The sequence below is a fragment of the Miniopterus natalensis genome, chromosome 15 (genome assembly GCF_054644295.1).
Source record: "Miniopterus natalensis isolate mMinNat1 chromosome 15, mMinNat1.hap1, whole genome shotgun sequence".
NCBI classification, from domain to species: domain Eukaryota; kingdom Metazoa; phylum Chordata; class Mammalia; order Chiroptera; family Miniopteridae; genus Miniopterus; species Miniopterus natalensis.
The window spans coordinates 3711416-3732597 of record NC_142095.1 but is presented as its reverse complement, the minus strand read 5'-3'; the positions used below and the strand labels follow the sequence as shown (position 1 = coordinate 3732597).

The window sequence follows — 21182 nt, the reverse complement described above, 5'->3', positions numbered from 1 at the left end:
ACCATGTCAGGAAGAAAACATGGAGTGGATCACGGGCAGGAGCACAACACAGTGCAGAGGTCCCCCTCCCCTCTGAAAAAGACGCTCACTCTAGAAACCAGACCCGAGTCAGCTCACTTGCAAATTTTTATTGTGCCCCAATGCCCAGACCTCTGCAGAGCAAGGGGAGGGGAGGGGGTTTGGGGCTTTAGGCCACCGCAGTTAGGGAGTACATCAAGTGGGGGCCACGGCATGAGCAAAGGCTAGGGGTTCTGATCTTTGAGACTTCAAATGGCCCGTGGAACCTAGCCTTTGTCCACAGGGTCATGGGTGCTGTGGAAGGCACCGCAACTAGGTGCTCAGATCCAGGGCTCCAGCATCAGTCAGCGGTGGGAGGACACACATGGGGGTGTCAACCTCCTCTATTCAGGAATGTAGAAAGTTTCAGGACACCTGGCCAGGGGACAGGACAAGATGAGTGTAGGGGGAGAGACGGAGAAAGGCCACTTGCAGCCTGAGGCACGGTTCTAGGGGTCTCCGTCTCCCCTAGTCACTAAAGCAAGTAGGGGAGTACAGACTCTGTTTCCTGGTATGAAAATGGGTGCTGGGTGGCCGACTACAGACCAGCCAGAGAAGCAGTGAGCAGATCCAGATCTTGTGTCTATTTATCCGCTCCGGACCTTCCGGCTTGCCGGGAGTGCTGGAGTCCCGGCTGGAAGGCTGGAATGCGCGCTGCCTGCGAGCCTGTGCCCCACCCAGGCTCGGGGGACCTAGGCTGGGACCTCGACTCTGCCGGTCTGTAGGGCCAAGTCGGGCTTACTCTGAGGGGCCCTGCGGAGAGTACCTGGAGCTGTGGGCCCAGAGAAGAAAGCTGGGTTCTTCAGGGGAATCACTAGGCTTCCCAAAGCGATTCTGGGCCGGGGAGGTACATTGATCTGCTGGACTTCGCTCCAATTATCTGGAGTAGGGATCTCCAGTCACCCTGGGGGTCTCATAGTCAACCTGGGGGGCTCAGGGATACTAAAGGTGACTCCAAATTTTACATCACTCAGAGATAAGGATCTATCAGGGTCAGGGGCACTAGATGGCCTCAGGGAATTTTACATGATATCTCTGGTTTCTCAAGGTCAGAGGGCCACTGGAGGACACATGAGGGTCATTCAGGGTCAGCAGGCACAAAGCAGTGTCTGTGGTCTCTTGAGGTCAGGAGATTCCTGGGATCACTCTGAGTCACCCAGGCAGTCCAAGTCCCTCTTTTCGGTATCCACAGGCAGCAATCAGCAGGTGGCATAGGCACTGGCCCACAGCTGCAGGTGCTGAAGCAGCTCTGCTGCATGCTTCTCCAGGGCCCACAGGGTGGCCACCTTCTTCCCTAGTGTCTGCTCACTCTGCACCAGGCGGCGCTCCAGCCCTGAGGACAAATCTTCTGAGCCCGGCTCTGACCTCTGGCCCTCATCTCTGTTAGGACCCTGACTCTTGACCCCATCCTTAAATAAGCTCTAACCCTAATCTACATTTGACCTCCTATTCTGAACTTTGACCCCAGCCCTGAGCCCTAGATGAATCTAAACCTGACCTGGACCCAGCCCTGACCCTCCCACACCTGTTCTGACTGTGACTCTGACCCTCCCATTTGACCAACTCCATGCTGTACCCGCCCCACTGTGGCCCAGACACGTACCCTCCAGGCGGCTCCAGCTGTCCTGCACCCACTTCAGCAGCTCTTGGGCCTCGGCTCGAGTCCGCTGTACCCTCTCTCCTGCGTCCTGCACTGTGGCCATCAGGCTATATGTGCCCTCCTGCAACTCTGCCACACCTAACCGGGCCACCTGCAACTCCTGGAGCAGGACTGGACCTGAAACCCCACCCCACCTAGACCAAAACTCATTGCTGCCCAAGGTTCCTGGGGGACAAGGGGTTTTAGAACTGAGACCCTACCTCAGCCCAGCATAGCCCAGTCCAGCCTAAACCCCACTTCACACTGTCCCAGAGGGGTCCCTGACACCCCAATGTCCACTGCTCCCATCTCACCTTTCCCAGGCCCTCAGCCAAGCCCATCGCATGTGCTGCCCGCTCTTCTGCCTCCTGGGCCTGCCTCTGACTCAGGGCCAAGCGGGTCCTGAGAGCCACAGCTGCACTGGACAGAAGCCCCAGGTCCGGGGTCACGTCCACTGCCAGTGTCACCTGGGTCAGGCGCCCTGCCACCTGGGGCAAAGGTCAGGGGATCATAGGGAGGCCACAGCAGGGCAGCAACTAAGTAGAGTGTTCACATGGTCAGGGTATTTAGTAGCATCATGGTATCACAGTGGGTCAAGGACCTCAGGAGGACAATGGGACCACAGCAGCCACTGAACAAGAGGTGCAGGGAGCTGAGGGGTACATGGAGTTATCACCTCCTGTACACTGGCCTCCAGGCCTCCAAGTGTCTGTTTTGCTGCCTGCAGCCCTTGCTCTGCTGCCCTTGTGTGAGTTCCCGCCTCAGCCAGCACCCCCTGAACATCCAGTGCTTGGTCCTGGGCCCTGGCTGTCCCTTCCCTGAAAGGTGCAGATGATCAGAAGGGTATCCCTTTCCTCCCCATCCTCTGACCTCTACCTCCGGCCTCCTGGCCCTTCACCTGGTCTGCTGTGCCCGATGGAGGACACCTTCAGCTTTGGGCAGCTTCTGGACTCCAGTGTCTGGTGCAGGGAGGGCACTCTGGATCTGATCCAGGAGGAGAGCAATGCCTGCTGCGCCACCCTGGGGGAGGGGCACTGCCAGCCCACGCCATGCCACCAGCTCCACACTCATAGCATCTGCACCTTCATCTGTGGGGATGGGTACAGGGAATTTGGATGTGAACTCTGATCCATGACCCCACGAACCCTGACCCTAACATCTCACTGACTCTGCCTCTAATATGGCTGCATGGTATGCTGGAGGCTTAAAAGAGACAAGTATTACATTTTCAGGACTTTTGTGAATCAGTTGTTAAATGGTAGGTAGACTGCAGTCAGCCATGGTAGGATTACTAACACCATGAAAACTGACAAACATTATAATCAGTTCCCCAGATCCGCAGCCAGCACACTAATGCTCCCACCTGACCCCTGGTCAGCCCTTCTGGGTATTCCTCATTCTGGAAGGAGTGTCACAGCAGTGACCTGAGTGCCAGCCTGCCTTGTCCACAGCTGTGAATAGACACACAAACAGACAAGTACCCAAGAGGAAACGCTGGATCATATGCACAGTAGCTTGCACAGGGGCCATGGTGGCTGCACCCCAGGGCCCCCTTGCACGATGCCATGTCTCCCGGGCCTGGATCCCCGTGGAGCTTGCTGTAGCCTGGATTTGCTGCAGCTGGTAGGGATGGGTCAGATGTGAAATGTGTCTCCTGTAACTCAATGGCCAAACTGTGATCCCCTAAGTCTCCCCCATGGCTCCCATCCATGGCTCCTATAGCTTTGTACCAGTTGCTGGTGCTGCTCCAAGGCCGTGATTGCTATGTCCAGGCTATAGGAGGTATTGCGGGAGACAACCAGAGCCCAGTGGGCAGTAGGCAGAGTCCCAGGGCAAGGGGAAACATCACAGAGTACAGGAACACAGGCCAGCCCAGGGCCCTGACCCCTGCATTCCTGCAAACAAGATAGGAAATCCAGAAAGCACATCCCAGATCCCCTACTGATCTATACGCAGGTTACCCCTAAGGGACAGTCCTCACCTTGGCAACCAACCCCCCCCCCCCCAGTGATCCATATCTCCACCCACCACTCCAGCTCTGACTAGGAGTCTCAGAAGCTGTGGATGCAGCATCTGGACCCTGTTGACCAGCCCCTTCAGTTTCAGCTCCCACACAGCTGTCCCTGTAGGCTGGCCTGTCTCCCATAGAAGCTGCTCTGTCCATCGCTGGGCCTCTCGGGCCTGTCCCAGGATGCTGTTTGGTCCTCCAAGTGTGGCCACGATCTGGGCCCCAAGCATGGCCTCCTGGGAAAGTAGGGCAGCTGAGGAGACCTGGGCCTCAGCATCTGCAGAAGATGGGAAGGATAGACAGAGGGTGGCTTAGGGCCCCACTGGCTGGGGCAGCCTCTAGGTTCCCTAGATACATAAGCAATGGTACCTGGTCCTCTCCTCCTGACCCAACCTAGCCCCTGCCCTCACCTGCTGTCCACCCACTTGCCCATCTGGCCTCACCTTGGACTCTTGTGGTCCTCTTGGACCAGACCAAGCCCTTGACACAGTCTAGCTCCCGGGATAATTCTTCCAGGCGTTCACACTGCCTCCTAACCCGTGGCTCACTTTCTGCCACAACCTGTCCTGGGGTCCACAGTGTCTGGGCCAGTGCAGCCATTTCCATTCTGCGGGAAAACGGAGCATCAATGTGGCTGAAGATGTCCTCTCCTCCATGATTCCTCACTCAAGAAAACCCACCTGACTCCCAGACCCAGGACTCATACAGGCCACCCTGTGGCACTCTGAATCCCTGACCCCGGGAAACTAGCTAGAGACCTCTTCCCTACTGACCACAGGCCCCTTGCCTGAGTCCAGCTGTCCACTCTGTAAGTTGCTGAAGGGTCCCCACAGTGGGTGAAGGAGATTCCAAGAGCATCTGTGCCTTCTGGAGTACCCCCTCCAGGGCCTGCTGGTGTCTACCCTTGCCCTTAGAACACCAGCCAGGCATCCCCTGACGTAGGGCAGCCACCTCCTGGGCCACAGCTTCCAGCTGCAGCTGGAGCACAGCCAGGCGTTGGTCCCAGGAGGTGAAACAGGTAGGGCAGGACATGCAGTGTGGGAAGCCACCTCTGGAGCCACGGGCACATGCCTGGCACCTCGGCCCTGAGATACCCTCTCTGCAGAGGCAGGCACCGGTGTGTGGATCACAGCTGGGCGAGATGGAGCCCTGTGGGTCACAGGCACACGCTGTAGGGGAAAAAAGGGGTCAGGGCAGGTTGCAGGTTGCAGGCAGCACTCAGCTTTGCCTCGCCTCGCCTTGCCTCCAAGAAGCAGCCCGTGGGAGGATGGCCCTGTGAGAGTGCAGGTGCACACCAGCCCTCACCCGAGCCACTGCTCAGAACTGTCTGACATTGCCATCTACCCAGAGAAGCCATCTGCATGGCAGCCTTTGGGCAGGAAAACAGCACAGGGACGCAGGGGCTCTACACCCAGTCAGAAGTCCACTAGGGCCAAGCCTGCCAGGCAGGGTCAGGAAAGAGCCACTTGAGGTGTCCACTTTGCAGGTCTGCCCCACCTGGTTTTGCCAACACTGTTTCCCTATAGCTGTCTTCACAAGTATTTCCTGAAGTTTGGGAGCAAACAGCAATAAGCATACTGTGGTCTCCCTCAGGAAAAACCCACTGTCCCCTGCTACTCCATGCTGAGTGGCTTCTTCAGGGCAGCCTCGGCCCTGGGGATAGAGCACATGAGTGCCCCTCTCACCTCTGCACTCTTGCTCTGGATCACCCCAGTACCCATCCTGACACCGGGAGCATGTGCGGCCCCCAAATCCTGCCCGGCAGGGACATTGACCAGTGACCTGAGGGAAGAGAGTGTAGACCTGTCGGCAGGAGCCTCCTCAGGGACACACAGAGGACACACATACTCAGAGGCAGTATCTGCACACCCAGCACACCTGAGGACACCCCAGCACACCCCAACACCCTGCCTTCCTGTCAGCCCTGCTTCTGTTGCAGGCAGCACCCACACTTGCCTTAGCCAAGGGTTTCTCCCTTCCTGCCCCTTTGGCCAGCCCCTACCTTCCCACATTGCCAGCCTCAACTTCCACAGACCCTCTGGGTTCTCAATTCTTGACCTGCTGCCCCTTGCTACTCCGTGTCCTGAGTCAAATATCCCACTGTCTCTGTACCCTCACCCCCATGCCTCCTTCACCTGACTGCCACCATCTCCTCCCCAAGGACACAGGACACACCTCAGGCCTCACCTCCTCAGTGGCTGCCCACTCTCTTCCTAGAAACGCACACTTCCCATGACCAGCTCTGTCTGCAGCACCAGCTCCCAATCCTCACCCTCTGCCTATGTCTCCTCAGCCTCCTTCCCAGCCCCCACTTCCCCCACCACATTCATTCTACTTGCTATGACCCGCTCACAGTGGCTCACCCACATGCTAAGGCAGGGCTGCACACAGGGTCAGGCACATGCACGCTTGTGTCTGCTCTCCCCAGGCGTGGCCACTAGCTCATAGTTAATATCCCACAAGAGCATAGATTCACACAGCTGCTTGTGGCCACAGGTATCCCGGTGCTGGTGGTCACATGAACACTCACACCAGCCATGTTACACCCTGTCATAGGCGCACACACATTCACTCACACCTGGTCACTGCCACATATTATATGCAACATAGACTCACTCACTGGATGGCACACTGGCTGCAAAGCGTGCTGGGCATGGCAGCTGCAGGGCTCGCAGCCCCGAGGCCCCCCCAGGTTCCAGAAGAGGGGGGCACAACGGCTACAGTCCCGCCCCAGTGTGTGGGGGCGGCAGGGGCACTGCCCGCTGACCTGGTTGCAGAAGCAGGCTTCAGCCCCAGGTGGGCACCTCACAGGGATAGTGCCCCGGGAGTCACAGCTGCAGCCTGGGGAGAGGAAGGGCTTGGCATGGGTGGAGGAAAGAGAACCCACCCACCCACCTTGGGATGGCCTCATCCACTCCACCCACACACTCACGCCTGCAGCCCCCTGGGCGCAGGGCACTGCCATGGAAGCCAGGCCTGCAGTGGGCACAGCCAGGGCCGTGGCTGTAGTGCAGACAACGCTGGCAGTGCCCACTGTGGGGGTCGCAGGCAGCAGGATCACGGGGATCAATATTGTTGTTGCATTGGCAGGGCCGGCAGGAACTCCTCCTGGGGTCTTCTCCTGGCCAAGGGCGCCCAAAGTAGCCAGAGGAACAGCGGTCACAGCGGGGCCCTGGAGAGATTGAGGGGGTGTAGATCATCTTCAGGCGTCTTCCTGTACCCTTGGGGACGATGGTCCCTCATACCCAGCCAGAAAGTCCAAGGTGTGCCAAGACAGCAGAAGACATTAACAAGTTCCATGCCTGTAATTCCTCCCATTTGACCCTCCCTCCCCTCTATGGGAACCCCTTAAGGAGAGATGCCTGGCCTGCGACTTAACAGGGGTGGCATCTGGCATCAGCAAAGGTTTGCCTCATGGGCCTGATGGGATTATGAACAAGTGAGCAGGGCCATGGGTTTGCCACATGCCTCACCTGCATAGCCAGGTGCGCACAGGCACAGGACACGTCCACTCGCGCTGTCCACATGGCAGGAAGTCCCATGATAGAAGCCAGAGCCAGGGTGCCCAGGACAGAGGCAGGGCCGGCACTGCTGGCCTGAGCCCAGGGTGGGGTCTCCATAGTAGCCGTCCATGCACCTGGGGGCAGTAGCGCATGGCATGGGCCTGGCGCCCTCATCCTTACTCTTACCCAACCCTTCCAGGGGCAGCACTCACTTCTCACAGTGCCGGCCTGCCGTGGCTCCGTTGCAGGCCTGGCAGACGCCTGTAAGTGGGTGGCACAACTCAGCATGCCCATTGCAGGCACAGGGCTGGCAGTGTGGAAAGCCCCACCGGCCAGGGAGGCAGTGGTCACAGCGGCGGCCAGCAAGGCCTGCCCGGCACATGCACTGCCCGCTCATAGGGTTACAGACCGCACTGGTGGCACCCTCGGAGTGGCAGCGGCACTCTGTGGGGAATGACAGGGCAATCAAGCCATGCAGAGAAAGAAGGTGCTGGTCCCATACCCCACACCCACACCTACTGGCCCTGAGGCTCACCACTGCAGCCAGTGGGACCGAAGCCATATGTTCCAGGCACACAGCGGTCACAGGTACGGCCAATGATGTTAGGACGGCAGGGGCACTGCCCACCCAGCAGGGCACACTCAGTACTCAGTGAACCCTGGGGGTGGCACTCACATGCTGGCAGGAGAAAAGGCAAGATCAGATGAACCTCACAGCGCCTCCTGTAACCCCTGTCCTGCAGCCCCCTCGAGCTAGGAGCACACACTCACGGAGGCCACCCCCATGGAGCAGGGCCGAGATGCTGCAGGCGAGGCGGGCACAGGCCTCAGGCATGGTGCTGGGGAGGCCTGTCCTTGCAGCCTCCATGCAGCCCGCTTTGTGCAGCTCCTGTAAGCGCCCTGTGGCCCCGGGGTCCACCGATCTTAGCCCAGGCAACTCCTTCACCCGTGGCAGAAGCACAATCTGGTAGGAGGGTGGAGGGTGGCAGGCAGGGGACAATGAACCCAGCCCCGGTCCCTAACATCTACTACCCACTACCCTTCCTTGCACTGGCCCTCACAACACCTTCTCGCCCCTTTGCCACTCCTCTGAGTCTGTTTCCCCTCCCTCTCACTCAGAATCATTGTAGCAGCCTCCCCCCAACAACCCATCCTCCCCCCATCTCTTCTCTGCTGAGTTCCTCCCATGGCTCCCACTATCCCGGGATAAAGGTTAAGCCCCTCTCCTGGTGCCTGCCTTTGAAACTCTGGGCCTCCGTGACTCCCGTTGCCTCAGCCCGTATTGTCTGCTGTAACCTGTGTCTCCTCCCGATGTGGGGAGGAGCCCCTAGGATCTCACCGAATCCAGAAGGATGATGCCTCCCTCAGGCCTCCGCACCCCTTTGGTCCGCCACAGCCGCAGGGTCACAGAGTAGCGTGTTCCTGGTTCAAAGCAGAAAGGTCTGGATAGGACCACAGCTCTGCGGAGAGGTGGGAGAGGAGTAAGGCTGGTACACGGAGGTCATGACCCAGTGGTCCAGGGGTACCCCATTTCCATCGTGCAGTGATTGGGTCCAACATTTCATCATACGGCCAATGGCAAAGGGCCAGCTTCTTAAACCCTGCTCTGCTAGATGAAGTCTTGGTTTCGACCTTCTATGGCATGGCGATGTTCCATAGTGGGAATTTCCCACTTTGTCCACGTGTTGCTTCAAATGTGTTGGCAGCATAATAGGGTCTTGGTTTTGGGGGTCAAAAGGTCCTGCCTACCTGTGTGCGTGGGTCAAGGCGGCCTGGAACAGCTGCTCTGAGGGCAGGGGGTGGGCACAGCGAGTGCTGCTGGGCAGAGATTGGGCACGGACACTGACCAATGCCTGCCAGTCTTCAGGTGCCTAGGGTCAGGGGTCAGTAGTCATAGAACTGCCCCTACCCACCACCCAGCACCACCCACCCGCCTGGCACCCATGCCGCTGACCTGGGTCTCATAGTGCAGGACAATGTCATACTCCAGGGCACGAGGCACGGTGGGAGCCAGCAGAGAGAGGCCCGCCCCATCGAGCACACGTGCAAAGTCCAGGCCAGTCCCCAGTGGGGAGCCAGTTCCCAGGTGCAGGGCGTCGGGCACCTCTGGGACCTGGATATGAGATGGACTCCCAGGCCCAAGCCGCTCCAGGACCTAGAACCCTCAAGACTAGGGTGCACTTCCCCCAAGACCTCAGAGACCCATAACCCCAGGGCTTGGGCCCCATCCCTACTAAGACCCTAGTGGCCAGTGACTTTACCCTGCTCCTCAGATTCCTAGCTTTGGGCAGCTGGAGGCTGTAGCCGGCTCGCCTGGCAGGGTGGAGGGCACATCGAGGGTCACGCTGTCTCCGAAGTCGGGGCCGGAGCCAACGAGGGGAGGTGCCTGGGGCTTGTGTACAGTGGGGAGGAACAGGCCTGGGGTCTCCCTGGGGGCAAGTGGGATATCAGTGTCCCCCAACATTCTGGCCCGGTCCTTTCCCACACTGTCCTGGGAATACGGGCTCTGTCCAAGACACTGAGCCTCTGAGCATGCTGACACCCCCACCTGGACCTGGACTCCTCACCTTCTTGACCTTGCCAGCCTCTTCTTCCAACCAGATCTCTCTGGATATTCCCTCCACCCCCCAACCCCCTGAGCCCCAAGGTCTGAGTCCTAATTTCTTCCTGCCTCTGCCCCTCCTGGATACTCACAGGCAGCCGAGGGTCAGCTGGCTCGAGGCTCTGGCCAAGCTCGGCTTCAGCAGTGGCCTGGTTGAGGGCAGCGCAGAAGTACCCAGATTGGAGTTCGTGGCAGCGACGGCCACGGATATGGGGACGGCACAGACAGCGGCCCTCCCCTGAAGAACACCTGAGCAAGCACAGGGGCGGGGAGGGGACAGAATCAACATCCGATTCTTGCCACTTGACCCCACTCCTAGGCTCCAACTTGTACCTGTTGCTGTAGGCACCCCCAAAGTCGCAGTCACAGGGCCGGCAACCTAGAGAGTCACTGCTCAGACCCCAGAACTCGGGCTGTAAGAGAGAGGGGGTGGTGGAGGAAGGACAGGAAGATCTGAACGGGGTTGGGGTTGGGTTTGGGGGCCCGCAAGGTCATGGATGAAACTGCCTGTTGCAGGAGGAAGGAGGCTGAGTGTGGGACTTGACCCCCTCTGCCTGTGGCTGAGGGGAAGCGGAGACTCTGGTGTCCTGCAGGCTCAGGGAGGGGAGGTAAGGGGAAAGAGCACATGGCCAGGGTTCAAGCCAAAGTTAAAGGGTTTGTATTGTTCAAGGAGAGGCAAGAAGGGACAGAGTTGTTCCTTGGACTGAATCTTCCTTCAAGCATGTTTGCTGTGAAATATCTTTCAACACCATGTATTTCCTGCTATAGCTCATTTAATTGCCTTTTCCCCTCTTTCCCAAGTTTCTGCCTGAGGGCATGTGCTGCTTCAGCTAGCCAAGGTGACGCTGACCCTGGTGACCAGGTCAGGAGGGCATCACCCATGTGCAAGGCTCAGTCCACAGTCACACTGAGTATAGCCTTATATTGGTCAGCTTCTGGAAGCACAGTGCCCAAGGCCAAATCAGAAGGTTGGTCAAGACTCACCAGACAACGACTGCAGTCCCGCCCAGAGACAAAGCGTTTGCAGTGACAGGCACCACTAGAGGGATCACAGGCATGAGTGCCAGGGACTCGGCCCCGGGGGTCACACCTGCAGGCTAAGGCACAGGTTTCTCAGGGTGCTAATGGGACTACTGCGGGGGTAGGTGGGTGCATGAGCTATCAGGGCAATGATTGGGGACAGAGCAAGGACATGAAGGGGTCCACTCTTAGGGTCACTCACGCTGGCAGCCCTCTGACTGGGTAAGGCTCAGGCCATAGTGACCGGGCCGGCAGGAGTCACAGCGCTTGCCCCAGACGTTTACTTTGCAGCGACACTGCCCAGAGAGGAGGCCATGGGTCTCATCTGTGTGGGCATCACACAAACCCCCTTCCAGGGCACCCACAGGGTCACAGTCACAGGCTGGATCGGGAATCAGAGGACAGAGTTAGGTCAGAAATCACCATGGGGTGGAAGGATTGGTGGGGGTAGAGTCAGGATTGGAGGGCTCACGTTTGCAGGAGCGAAGGGAACGGAGATCTTCTTGGGGATCTCGATGGAAGAAAGGCTGGCAGAGCTCACAGTGGCGCCCAGCTGTGTTGTGCTGACACGCGTCACACACACCTCCACTCATATTGCCGGATGCCAAATACAGGGCCATGTCAAAGTGACAACTGCGGGCATGCCCATGGCACTTGCATTCTAGGGCAGAACAAGGAAGGTGGATATGGAGTGGGCTGACTCATGGCCAGAAAGGCCAGGTGGAATAGGTTGTGGCACCTACCCTGGCAGGCATGGGGGTGCCCAGGCTCTGCTGCATGCCATGGGTGGTCCTGGTACAGGTCCTGGCAGCGCTCACAGTGGGTACCAGCTGTGTGATGGCGGCAGACACAAAGGCCATGCACCTGGCAGGAATGAGGGCAAGACGAGTCTGCCCCAGCCCCCCAGCTTGCCTACCCTGCCAACCCCGGGACGCCCCTCCTGTGGTGCTCACCATGCCTTCCACGTTGGCTGGAGCCCCAGGTGCAGGCCTGCACTCAGAGGCATGGCCATGGCACAGGCAGCTGCCTCTGGCCACGAGCTCATAGAGGGCATAGTAGTAGAAAGGGTGTCCCTTGAGGTCCCCCGGGGGCCTGTCACCCAGTGTGTGCAGTTTGGAGAAGTTCACACGCAGGTTAGTCACATGCAGGAGCTCTGGAGACAAGATTGTGAGATGTCAGGTGTGCTGCTCATCTTTCCTCTCTGGCTGGGATTGAGGCAAAGGAATGGGGGGCCCCTCCCCTCTCTGGATCACTGCAACCACCTCCTCCAGCACCCCCAGCACCCCTGCTGTGGGGCTTTCCCACCCCTGCTCCTCTGGGTACACCATTTTAGGGTGGCCATGGCCTAATGGTGCTAATTCTATCTCTGCACTGCTCCAGCCCTGACATCACTCCTGAGCTGAGACCTATACATCCCACTGCTTCCTGGACACCCCATTCTGGCATCTCCAGATACTTGAAACCTGCTTCCCCAGTGCAATAAAGGATTCCATTCCCCAGCTTGTCATCCAAACCACATGAGGCATTAGTTTGCTTATTTATCAATGGTCTGTCTCACTTTTATGTCAGTTTCCAGAAGACAGCAACCTTGTCTGTCTGCTCCCCACTGAGCCCTGCCCGGAAGATACCTTACACACAGCGGGGCGCTTGTTAAATGCGCACATGGATGGTCCATGGCTCCTCTTTCTGCTCCACTGCTACGTCAGTTACCTGGCCTAGGCTACCTCCTGTATCTCTCTCTCCTTTGCCACATTTCCCTTTTCTCCTGATCAAAGGAACGGGCAACAGCTGCTCAAGGACCTAATGTGGGGGTTCAGGGTGAGTAGCTGGTAATAATCACAGTCAAGGTGGGCAGAGAGAGTAGAGGAAAAGCTAGTTTGGGGCTTGTCCTCCTGCTGTGATACTTGCCTGGCCTGGCTCTGGGCCACCCTGTTGGATTATGATTGTTTCTCTTGCCCTTCAGCAAGATTTCTGCTTTACAAGGTCACCCCCAGAGACACCCTGGCATCATCTAGAGGCAGCTGCAGGGTGATAGGGCACCAACTAAGGCTAGGATGATGAACCAAGGGGGAGGGCAATGAGAGGGGGGCCATGCTAGGGGCAGTAATGGAGGCTCACAAAGAGGAGTGTTGAGGTACGGTGATAGGAGCAGAGACATGAGGGCCAGTTTTGCGGACTGGCATGGAGAGCAGTGTTAAGGACCACAATGAGTTCAGTGATGGCACAGAGATGGAAACTGCTACCTATGCCAGTCCCTATGCAGTGGGCGCAGGTATGGGGAACGGTGAAGGGACAGGAATGGGGGCCACAACAGGGAACACAAGATAGGTCCCTGATGGGGCAGAGCTGGGGACCAACGCTGGGGGTCTGAGCTGGCTTGCCTACCATACCACCCTGCCTCACCGGTGCACACACCCAGGCAGGACCTCCCCTCCCCCCAGCATCTGGCTGTCCTCACATGCAGGGAGTACAGGAATGGCTCCAAAATGAATTACCCTGAGTCTTGGGGTTGTGTGGGTTCTCCACCAGAATGGCTGGGTCCAGAACTTTGAAAATTACCTGAGGAAGAAGCAATCTGAGCCTCTGGCTTCACCCCAGGGCCCACCCCCACCCCCACCGCCACCCCCCACCCCCGAGCCTGACCTTGCCCTCAGTGGGAGGCTCAATGTCTGAGTAACGCTGATCACAGACGAGGTCACTGACACTGTGGCCTGGGGCCGGAGGGATCCCAGGAAAGACGCCTGAGCAGTTGTGGGCAAAGTATCGGTACACGTGCCAGGACTGGCCATGGTCCACTGAACGCTCAAGGATCAGAGCCGCTGGGCGAAAAGTCTGGGGACAGGAAGGGGTCCTTCGGTTACCAGGGGCAAGCATCACCTGTGGCCATCGGAACATAAGGCACATAACAAGCCTTCAGGCTGGGGCACTGGGGCACCTTGAAAGTCATGATGAGGTGGGTAAAGTAGAATGCACCCTCAAGGTCTAGCTGGATGGTGACGTTCTCAACACCTGTAAACACAAGGGCTGGTCAGTGACCAGACCCTGACCCTAGACCCCCACACTCAGGTACACCAGCACCCTCACCACTTGCAGCTTGCCACCAGGTCTTGTTGCCTTTGGGATCACTCCGGGAGATCACATTCTCAATACCATGGCCACCCCGGTCCCGAGAGTCACAAAAGAAGCAATTTTCAGAGTCCTGGGGGAGTGTCCAAGGAGATGGACTAGGCAGGAGATGCATGATCGGTCTCCCCAACTCCAAAGCACAGGCCTCTCCCTCTAGCCCCCAGCAATGACCTGAATTCCCACAGGTCAAACCTCCCAGGAACACCCAAAGGTATCACATCCAGGGGTCTCACCCTCCTCCCAACCTGCAGGTGGCTGACAATGCAGTAGGGCTCAGGGCCATTGAGTCCACAGGTTGATGAGGTATGAAGGCTCTGGCCACGACCAACAATCAGGTTGCCAGTGGGTGGATAGCAGCTGCCGCTTGAGCACCCAGGTGGACTAAGTGTATCTGGCACCTCCTGGGCAATTGTTCTGGGAGCCTGGACTGGGAGGGGTAGGGTTTGAGTAGAGCCTAGGGGCACCCCCCTCCAACCCCACCCGACCCCACCAGGAGGCCTGAAGACTTCTCCACCCCCTCTGGGTGGCTCCTGGGGACAGAGCCAACTTCTCACCCACTGGTGGTAGTAACAGCAGCAGCAGCAGCAAAACTGAAAGGAGGGGGCCTAGCCCAGCTGGGGGTCCTGGGAGATGGGAACTGGAATCAGGCCTGAGAGAGAGGATGCAGAGTGGGCCCCAAGGTAGGCACCCTTGGGGAGCTGAGCGTACCCTCAGGTCATTCCCCATACTCACATGGTGGATGAACGCAGAGCTGTCAGGGGCAAGATGCAGTGCTGTGGGGCCACCATGCAGCTGGTAACAAGGGTGTTCCGAGCCAGGGAAACCAAGGGAGTCCGCACCCAAGGGAGGGTTATTAGGAAAGGCCACCCTATGCAGAAAGGTGGGGAGGGGGCAGCAAGAAGCATGCAGAGCTTCTCTGCAGGTCCGCCATCCACCACAGCCAGGGCTAGTGGAGCCGGTGTTCAGACCAACCCACAGAGACAGAAAAGACCTGATTCTCATTCTAATGAGGTTCCCACCCCTAGCCCTGAAAGGCTGTATGTCTCTAGGAGCCTCTGGGGAATGTGTCCCCCTCCCTGACAGCCCTAGTCACTGCCTTTCAGGCTGGGCAGCCAGCAAAAGACTAGCAGATGGGCAGGGAGCTAGTTTTGTTCACTGCTCAAAGCCCAGCCCCCACTCCAAAGCAGGAAAGCTGATAACGTCTGGAACATACAGGCCCATTGGGAGGCATGAGGCTGAACTCAGGAATAGACAGAAAGCATGGAACCCAGGCAGAAAACACTGCTCATGGAGCAAGTCTGGAGATGGAGTATCCCACCCACCCAAGGAGAAAACTCCTTGGTCAGTGAGGGCAGATTCTGTGGCCCTACAACCCAGAACATTGATCTCTGACTCAATCCCAACTCCTTGTTCATTGGGGAAGTCAAGGCTGGCTACTCTCTTCTGGACGGAGCAAGGGGAGCAGATGCAGAGGTGTGTCAGCCACTTTAGGCCAGACAAGCCCAGGCAAAGCCCAAGGTTTCAACCAAAGCAGGCTGGGAGACAAAGCCAGCCTGTCTGCATGGCCCCTGGGGAGCAGTACCACAAAACCCCTTTCCCTGGCCGAAAAACCTGCAAGGTGCAAGGTTTCCCACACAGTCACCTATTTTCCTCCTGCATGGGGTTCTATCTGGATAACGAACCAGGGCTGCCAACTTGACTGGCTCTGCCTCTGCCCTCAGGAGCTACCTTATACATCCACAGAGGGCAGGATATCCAGAGGGGCCTGGAAGCTACCCCTTCCCACACTATCCCATCACTCACATTGACGACCTGCCCTTGGCTACCAGGACCCTCACTGGCAGCTGTTCCGGGGACTTCTTTTCCTATATGCTCAAGCTGGCTCACCGCAGCCATACACACACACAAAGACCATGAACAGCACGCAGGGAGACTGGAAGGTGGAAAGGTATAAAACTTAATAGATGGAACAGCGGACATACAGCTTGAAGAGTAGTAAGTCACAGTGCACTGCGCCATGAAAACACCCCTCCTGCCCACCCACGCCAATCCCACACCCTCCAGTCTGAAAGGCTGGTGGCTGCCAGGGCCCTGGAGAGGCGCCTGGAGTCCTCAAGGTTTTAGAGTCCATGGGCATTGCACATTGTGCCACTGACAACACAGACAGTGGGCTCAGTTTCCCCAAACATTGCTATGTGAAGAAATCAGGGTACTGAGTATGGCAGTAATGGCTGGAGCCGTATTACAGGGGATAGGTTCACACGGAGGATACTTTGAGCCTGCTGCAGCACTTCATCATTGGAGGACTGCTTGCCCACCTTGATGGCCCGGAATTTCAGTAGCTTTGTCGTTCCAAGACCTAGATATGTCTTAGGGGATCGAGGCTCAAGCCGTGTTCGCTTCTGGGGAAGACGATCTTTTGCCTCCTCAGCCCTTTTCCTTTTCTGCCCCACAGTCTTAGGGTGGCTTTTCTGGCCTTTCCTTGTGGTCCTGGCCTGAGCAGACCCTTTCGGCCTGCCCCTGCCCCTGGGCTGGGTCCGAGCAACCTTGGCCTTGGCCCTGGCCTGCACTGCCTTGACCTTGGCCTTGGCCCTGGCCTGCACTGCTTTGGACTGTGCCTTGGCCCTGGCCCTCACTGCTTTGGCCTTGGCCCTGGCCCGTGCTTCCTTGGCCTTGATCCGTGCTGCCTTGGCCTTGGCCTTGTCACGTGCTGCCTTGGCCTTGGCCTTGTCACATGCTGCCTTGGCTTTGATCTGTGCTGCCTTAGGTTTTGCCCGGGCCTTGACAGCTTTAGCCTGTGTTTGAGCCACCTTGACCTGGGCACAGACAGCATTGGCTAGTGTTTGAGCTGCCTTGGCTTGGGCTGTTTTGGTACTCAGGGTAGAGACACCTTTCATTTGTGGGTCACTGAGGGATCCAGTGGCTTTGCAGGTCTTGCTCTTATGCCCAGTGCTTTGTTGGGGTCCGGCCCTGGGTCCTCTGCGAATCACACACTTAGGGCCCTTGCTTGTGGCTTTTCTGGGAACTTTGGGCCGGGGGTTCCCCAGCCCCTTTGCTGGACCTTTCCGCAGTTTCAGGGGAGAGTCTGCAAGTGAGAGCTGTAGTGACTGTGTCTTGTGCTTGGCACCCAAGCAGCGCATGGGAGTCTTGAGTGGAACCAGGGCCTCAAGGACAACAGAGAGCCGCATGGCAGGGTAGACACCTGGATAGAGGTGGGCAGGGAAGCCCATTGCTCTACCCCGGGCATGGTTGGCATTTGACTGCTTCAGGGAGCTCAGCAGCAGGTTGGTGGTAGCATGCTTGGTGAGGGCTGGTGTGGATGCTTTGGCCAGCCTACCAGACAGTGGCATGGGAAGCAGCGTGGCCCGGCCTGCAGGCAGCCGCATAGCAGTTCGGGGAGCACTGGCTGGAGGTGATGTGGTGGCTGGGGTGGGGGCACGAGCCTGCAGCTTCGTCTGGCTTGGGGGTTTGGCTGTACATGAACTATAGCCATAGACATCACCACTGCGCAGGATGGTAGGCTGGAAGCCATCGTCCCGTAGGCCCTGCAGGAAGGCCACAAGCTGGGCCTCTGTGGCACTGAGATCCTGGCTCATGGGGTTAAAGACAAGTAGCGCCTCCTCCAGGGCCTTCTTCCCTGCCGTGGAGATCCGTGACCAAGAGTGTACAGCTTTCTCCTCCACATGCTGCACCACCACGCTCATGGCATTGGGCACTGCAGATCTGTCTGGGTATCTGCCAACCGGCCCTCAGCACCTCCAAGGCAAGAGGAAATGAGTCAATAAGAATAGCATTGAGAAAGGGGTCAGGGCAGGTAGATACATCAATCATGCCCATACTCTCCATGATAACATCCATTGACATAGTGAAACCTGGTCAGAGCGAGCCACTCCTTGAAGCAAAACGCTGTTCTCCTGACCTATCATGGCAGCAGGGTAGGGGGTTGGGGAGTGGGAGAGGACCCATGTAAATCAGAGGCAGCTTCTTCAGGATATATGCCCACAAGCTCATCACAGCCATCCAACCTGCTATGTCCCTGGAAAAATTTGGGCTTAGCTAACCTATTTTAATTCAATTCTGTATTTTCTGAGGCCAAAATCTAGTATTAGACTCAACCCTGGGAACACAAGAATATCTTTGTCCTCAAGGAGCCCTGTACAAAAAACATGACAGAGATACACCATCAAGGTTCTTGGGAGTGCACACTGGAACCCAGTTTAGTTCACCAATGGGTCAGGAAAGGTTCTTGGGAAAGCCAACACCTAGCTGGGACATGAGTGATGAATAGGAAAGGACCAGATGGAAATGGAAAAGGGGAACAGCCTATGCAATGGCTTCAAAGTGAGAAATAGTAAAACACACTTGGTGTGACTGGAGTCTGTGGTCAGGGCTGGAAGATCTCATGGGAAAAAACAGGTGAAAGGAGGACAACACAAGCCTTGAATGGTGGCCAAAGGGTCCAGACTTACACCCAATGTCCATGCCCATCTCTGGTCTTCAAGCTGCTGCTATTCAGGTGCCCAGGGGTGAATCTCCCTGCCCACCAAGAAGTTCTGCTTTCAGAGTTCCCAGACAGGGCACTTGGAGGTCCTAGCACTAGAGTCATGTAACCAGCCAGATTCTCCTTCAACAGAAACTAAAAAGCTGATGAGTAGCACATACTAATGACACAGCTCTAATCAGGCAACCTGGGAGCCAAGCAGCCAGACCAAGAGTGCAAGGTTTAATGGGATCCAGAGGCTCCAAGTAGGACAGTTAATAAGGCAGACAGTAGAGACGTGAGCTGCCCTAACTATGGGTTGGAGGGCCCACATTGGTGCAGCCCAGATGGAGCTGTCTGGAAACACCCAAGTTGTCCCAGGCTTCTCTGAAGAAGCTGTAGTCTGTCAATCATGATTAATATCTAGCCCAAACAAGCAAGGAAGGCCCTAGAGGCAGCTCGGCATCAGCAAAGGGAGCATTAAAAGATCAGCTGGAATCAGGCAGGTCCCTGGGGCCAGGAGGTGTGTCTGTGCAGCTTTTTCCTACCATCCCAATGCAGCAGAAAAAGTTTTCAGAATCCCCTAGAGGGAGTGCCCTTGGGCTCTTTGTTTGGAAACATTCTCGATCCTCAGGTGTCTCAGGCACTTCCCCTCTCCAGAGGCCATTGCACGTGGCTTTAGTTCTTTTATTTTTTCCAGGGGGTGTAGTTCCCAGGTTTTGAACTATAGAACAGGGAAGGGTTCAGATACCACGCACAGGTACTAGGGGTGCACTGGGTGCTCTTTCGCCCAGGTCCGTCTGAACCCTTGGGAGGGGTCTTCTGGGCTTTCCAAGAAGCTCCAGAAACAGGAGCAGCCCGGTCCCCGGATTCCCTTCATATTTAACCCCTGGGACCTGCAGGGAAAGTTGATGAAAGCTAGGAGACAGGGGAGGCACCATCCAAGCAGACCCCAGTCGGGGTGGTCAGGGCTGGGAATCCGACTCCCTGGGGCCCAAGCTGCAGGTAGGAGCGGGGGTCTCAGAGACAGCGAGATGCGCGGGGCGGTGGGACCAGCCCGACAGGTCGCGCAGCCCCAGGGTGGGGTCGTCGGGCACCGGGTGGGGGTGGGGTGGGGAGTCTCGGCTGGGTCGGCGGGGAGCCGTCTGCCCTCACGTCTCGCGGACAGCCCCTCCACGGCGCGGCCAGGCCCACGGCCCCAACCTACCGGCGCCGCCGCGGGGACCCTGGACGCACCTCTGCGCCGCCTCCGCTGCTCCAACATGGCCGCCCGCTGAGCGCCGGAAGTGCGCTGCGCTTCCGCTTCCGGGACCTGGCCCGCCCTGGTGACCCTTGACCCCCGAGACCCCGTTTTCCCCAAAGTTTGGGGGGCGAGACAGGTGGGTACCTGGGAGGGCTTCCTGGAGGAAGTGCCGCAGGGACCGTTCTAAACGCTTCCGGGCCTGTGCAGGAGTCAGAGCAGAGGCGCTCTCGGACGTGGCCCCAGGCAGGGCTGCGTTGGAGCCCGTCCAGGACTGGATCAAGGGCCAGACTGACATCCTCTTTGAGGGAGCTGATGTGGAGCTGGTGCAGCAACATTTGGAAGGGACTCTCGCAAAATCCAAGCCATTCTTCACCCTCTGGACCTCGCGCAGCCACTGCCAAGGCCTGCCTTTGTCCCGGGTGCCTGGATGGAGAACAAAAGAGGAGTGCCCCAGGCCTGAGAGTGCTGCAGGGAAGCCTCTTTGTTTTGCAGCTCTGGTACTTCCTCTACGGGCAGCAGGCCCTCCTCTCTTCCTGAGAATGGAGCCCACACAAGTGTCATGAAAGGCTGGTGTGCACACATGTGCTACACACAAGCCCAAAGCTAGGCATGTCCAATCTGAGAGCCCCAGCATACCAGTGTGCACAAGAGGCTGCTGGATGCTTCATTTGGGGATTGGTTAATAGCCCTCCACCTGATTCCCCATCTGATTCCAGGTTCCTAAAGCTGCTGCACATTTCCCTGTCTATCCAGAGGTGTCTGGGCACCCTTAAAGAGAAACACTTACCTTAACCTCACCTGGTGCCCCTGAGCTTTCCAGGGCGTCAGCACTAATGGTGGGGTCTTCAGTGCCTTGAAGTGTAGCCAAAGTGTCCAGCAGGAAATGCAAACTCTCCTGCTCAGTTGGGGTCAGTGCTTCTAGCCCTCTGTCCTGTTAAAGAGAAGGCAAGGGTGGGGTCCTAAGGGCCAGAGTCTCAGGGGGTGCAATCGGGAAGTCCTAACTCAGTGCTCCCAGTCCCCAACTGTGGGGGAGTCCTGTCTCTGCCCCATCAATGGTTGAGGATCAGCTATTCACTCTTAGGACCAATCCAGTTTCACTTTCTGCTCCAGTTGTCTTCCACAGCTTCTCTAAAGCCAGCAGTGTTGGCCCCTTGTGTGCAGGCTGGGCCCTGGCTTTATAAACAGAAACCACTTCCATAAAGAAGCAGAGCCCAGTTCCCGAAAGCGGCCAGAGGTGACCTCTGAAAATGGTTCGCTATTCACTTGACCCAGAAAACCCCACAAAATTATTCAAGTCAAGAGGTTCAAATCTTCGTGTTCACTTTAAGAACACTCGTGAAACTGCCCAGGCCATCAAGGGTATGCATATTTGAAAAGCTACCAAGTATCTGAAGGATGTCACTTTATAGAAGCAATGTGTGCCATTCTGTCGTTACAATGGTGGAGTTGGTAGGTGTGCCCAGATGAAACAGTGGGGCTGGACACAGGGTCGGTGGCCCAAAAA

At 57.4% G+C, this 21182-nt stretch overlaps 2 protein-coding genes across 2 annotated transcripts; both read right to left on the bottom strand.

The window, feature by feature from the left end:
- Window positions 1–146: 146 nt before the first annotated feature.
- LOC107529447 (laminin subunit beta-2-like) lies at window positions 147–15801 on the bottom strand. The gene is made up of 35 exons (XM_087824744.1): window positions 14688–15801; window positions 14510–14604; window positions 14201–14382; window positions 13914–14028; window positions 13765–13838; window positions 13473–13661; window positions 13325–13388; window positions 11783–11982; window positions 11573–11693; window positions 11302–11490; window positions 11032–11211; window positions 10794–10906; window positions 10143–10222; window positions 9902–10058; window positions 9469–9636; window positions 9162–9320; window positions 8957–9078; window positions 8547–8667; window positions 7979–8171; window positions 7743–7886; window positions 7420–7651; window positions 7178–7341; window positions 6637–6876; window positions 6325–6545; window positions 5390–5486; window positions 4492–4873; window positions 4148–4311; window positions 3725–3981; window positions 3427–3591; window positions 3178–3316; window positions 2595–2784; window positions 2373–2514; window positions 2011–2184; window positions 1661–1817; window positions 147–1390 (listed from the first exon to the last, which is right to left on the bottom strand). The coding sequence occupies exons 1-35, from the start codon at window positions 14858–14860 to the stop codon at window positions 1257–1259; spliced, it is 5697 nt and encodes a 1898-aa protein (XP_087680870.1). The 5' UTR covers window positions 14861–15801; the 3' UTR covers window positions 147–1256.
- A 93-nt stretch (window positions 15802–15894) lies between these two features.
- On the bottom strand, window positions 15895–19209 carry CCDC71 (coiled-coil domain containing 71). The gene has a single exon (XM_016202866.2). It carries the CDS (start codon window positions 17657–17659, stop codon window positions 16160–16162), a length of 1500 nt encoding a protein of 499 aa, XP_016058352.2. The 5' UTR covers window positions 17660–19209; the 3' UTR covers window positions 15895–16159.
- Between the last annotated feature and the right edge of the window lie 1973 nt (window positions 19210–21182).

What these genes read in the sequence shown, in the direction of transcription:
- LOC107529447 (XM_087824744.1), bottom strand. Translation starts at nt 14,860, where the DNA reads ATGCTTCTTGCTGCCCCCTCCCCACCTTTCTGCATAGGGTGGCCTTTC. An exon ending in GCATTGTCAGCCACCTGCAG is followed by an intron (nt 14,029 to 14,200) that starts GTTGGGAGGAGG and finishes ACACTCCCCCAG; the next exon opens with GACTCTGAAAATTGCTTCTT. An exon ending in GCATCATCCTTCTGGATTCG is followed by an intron (nt 8,172 to 8,546) that starts GTGAGATCCTAG and finishes CCCTCCTACCAG; the next exon opens with ATTGTGCTTCTGCCACGGGT.
- CCDC71 (XM_016202866.2), bottom strand. Translation starts at nt 17,659, where the DNA reads ATGAGCGTGGTGGTGCAGCATGTGGAGGAGAAAGCTGTACACTCTTGG.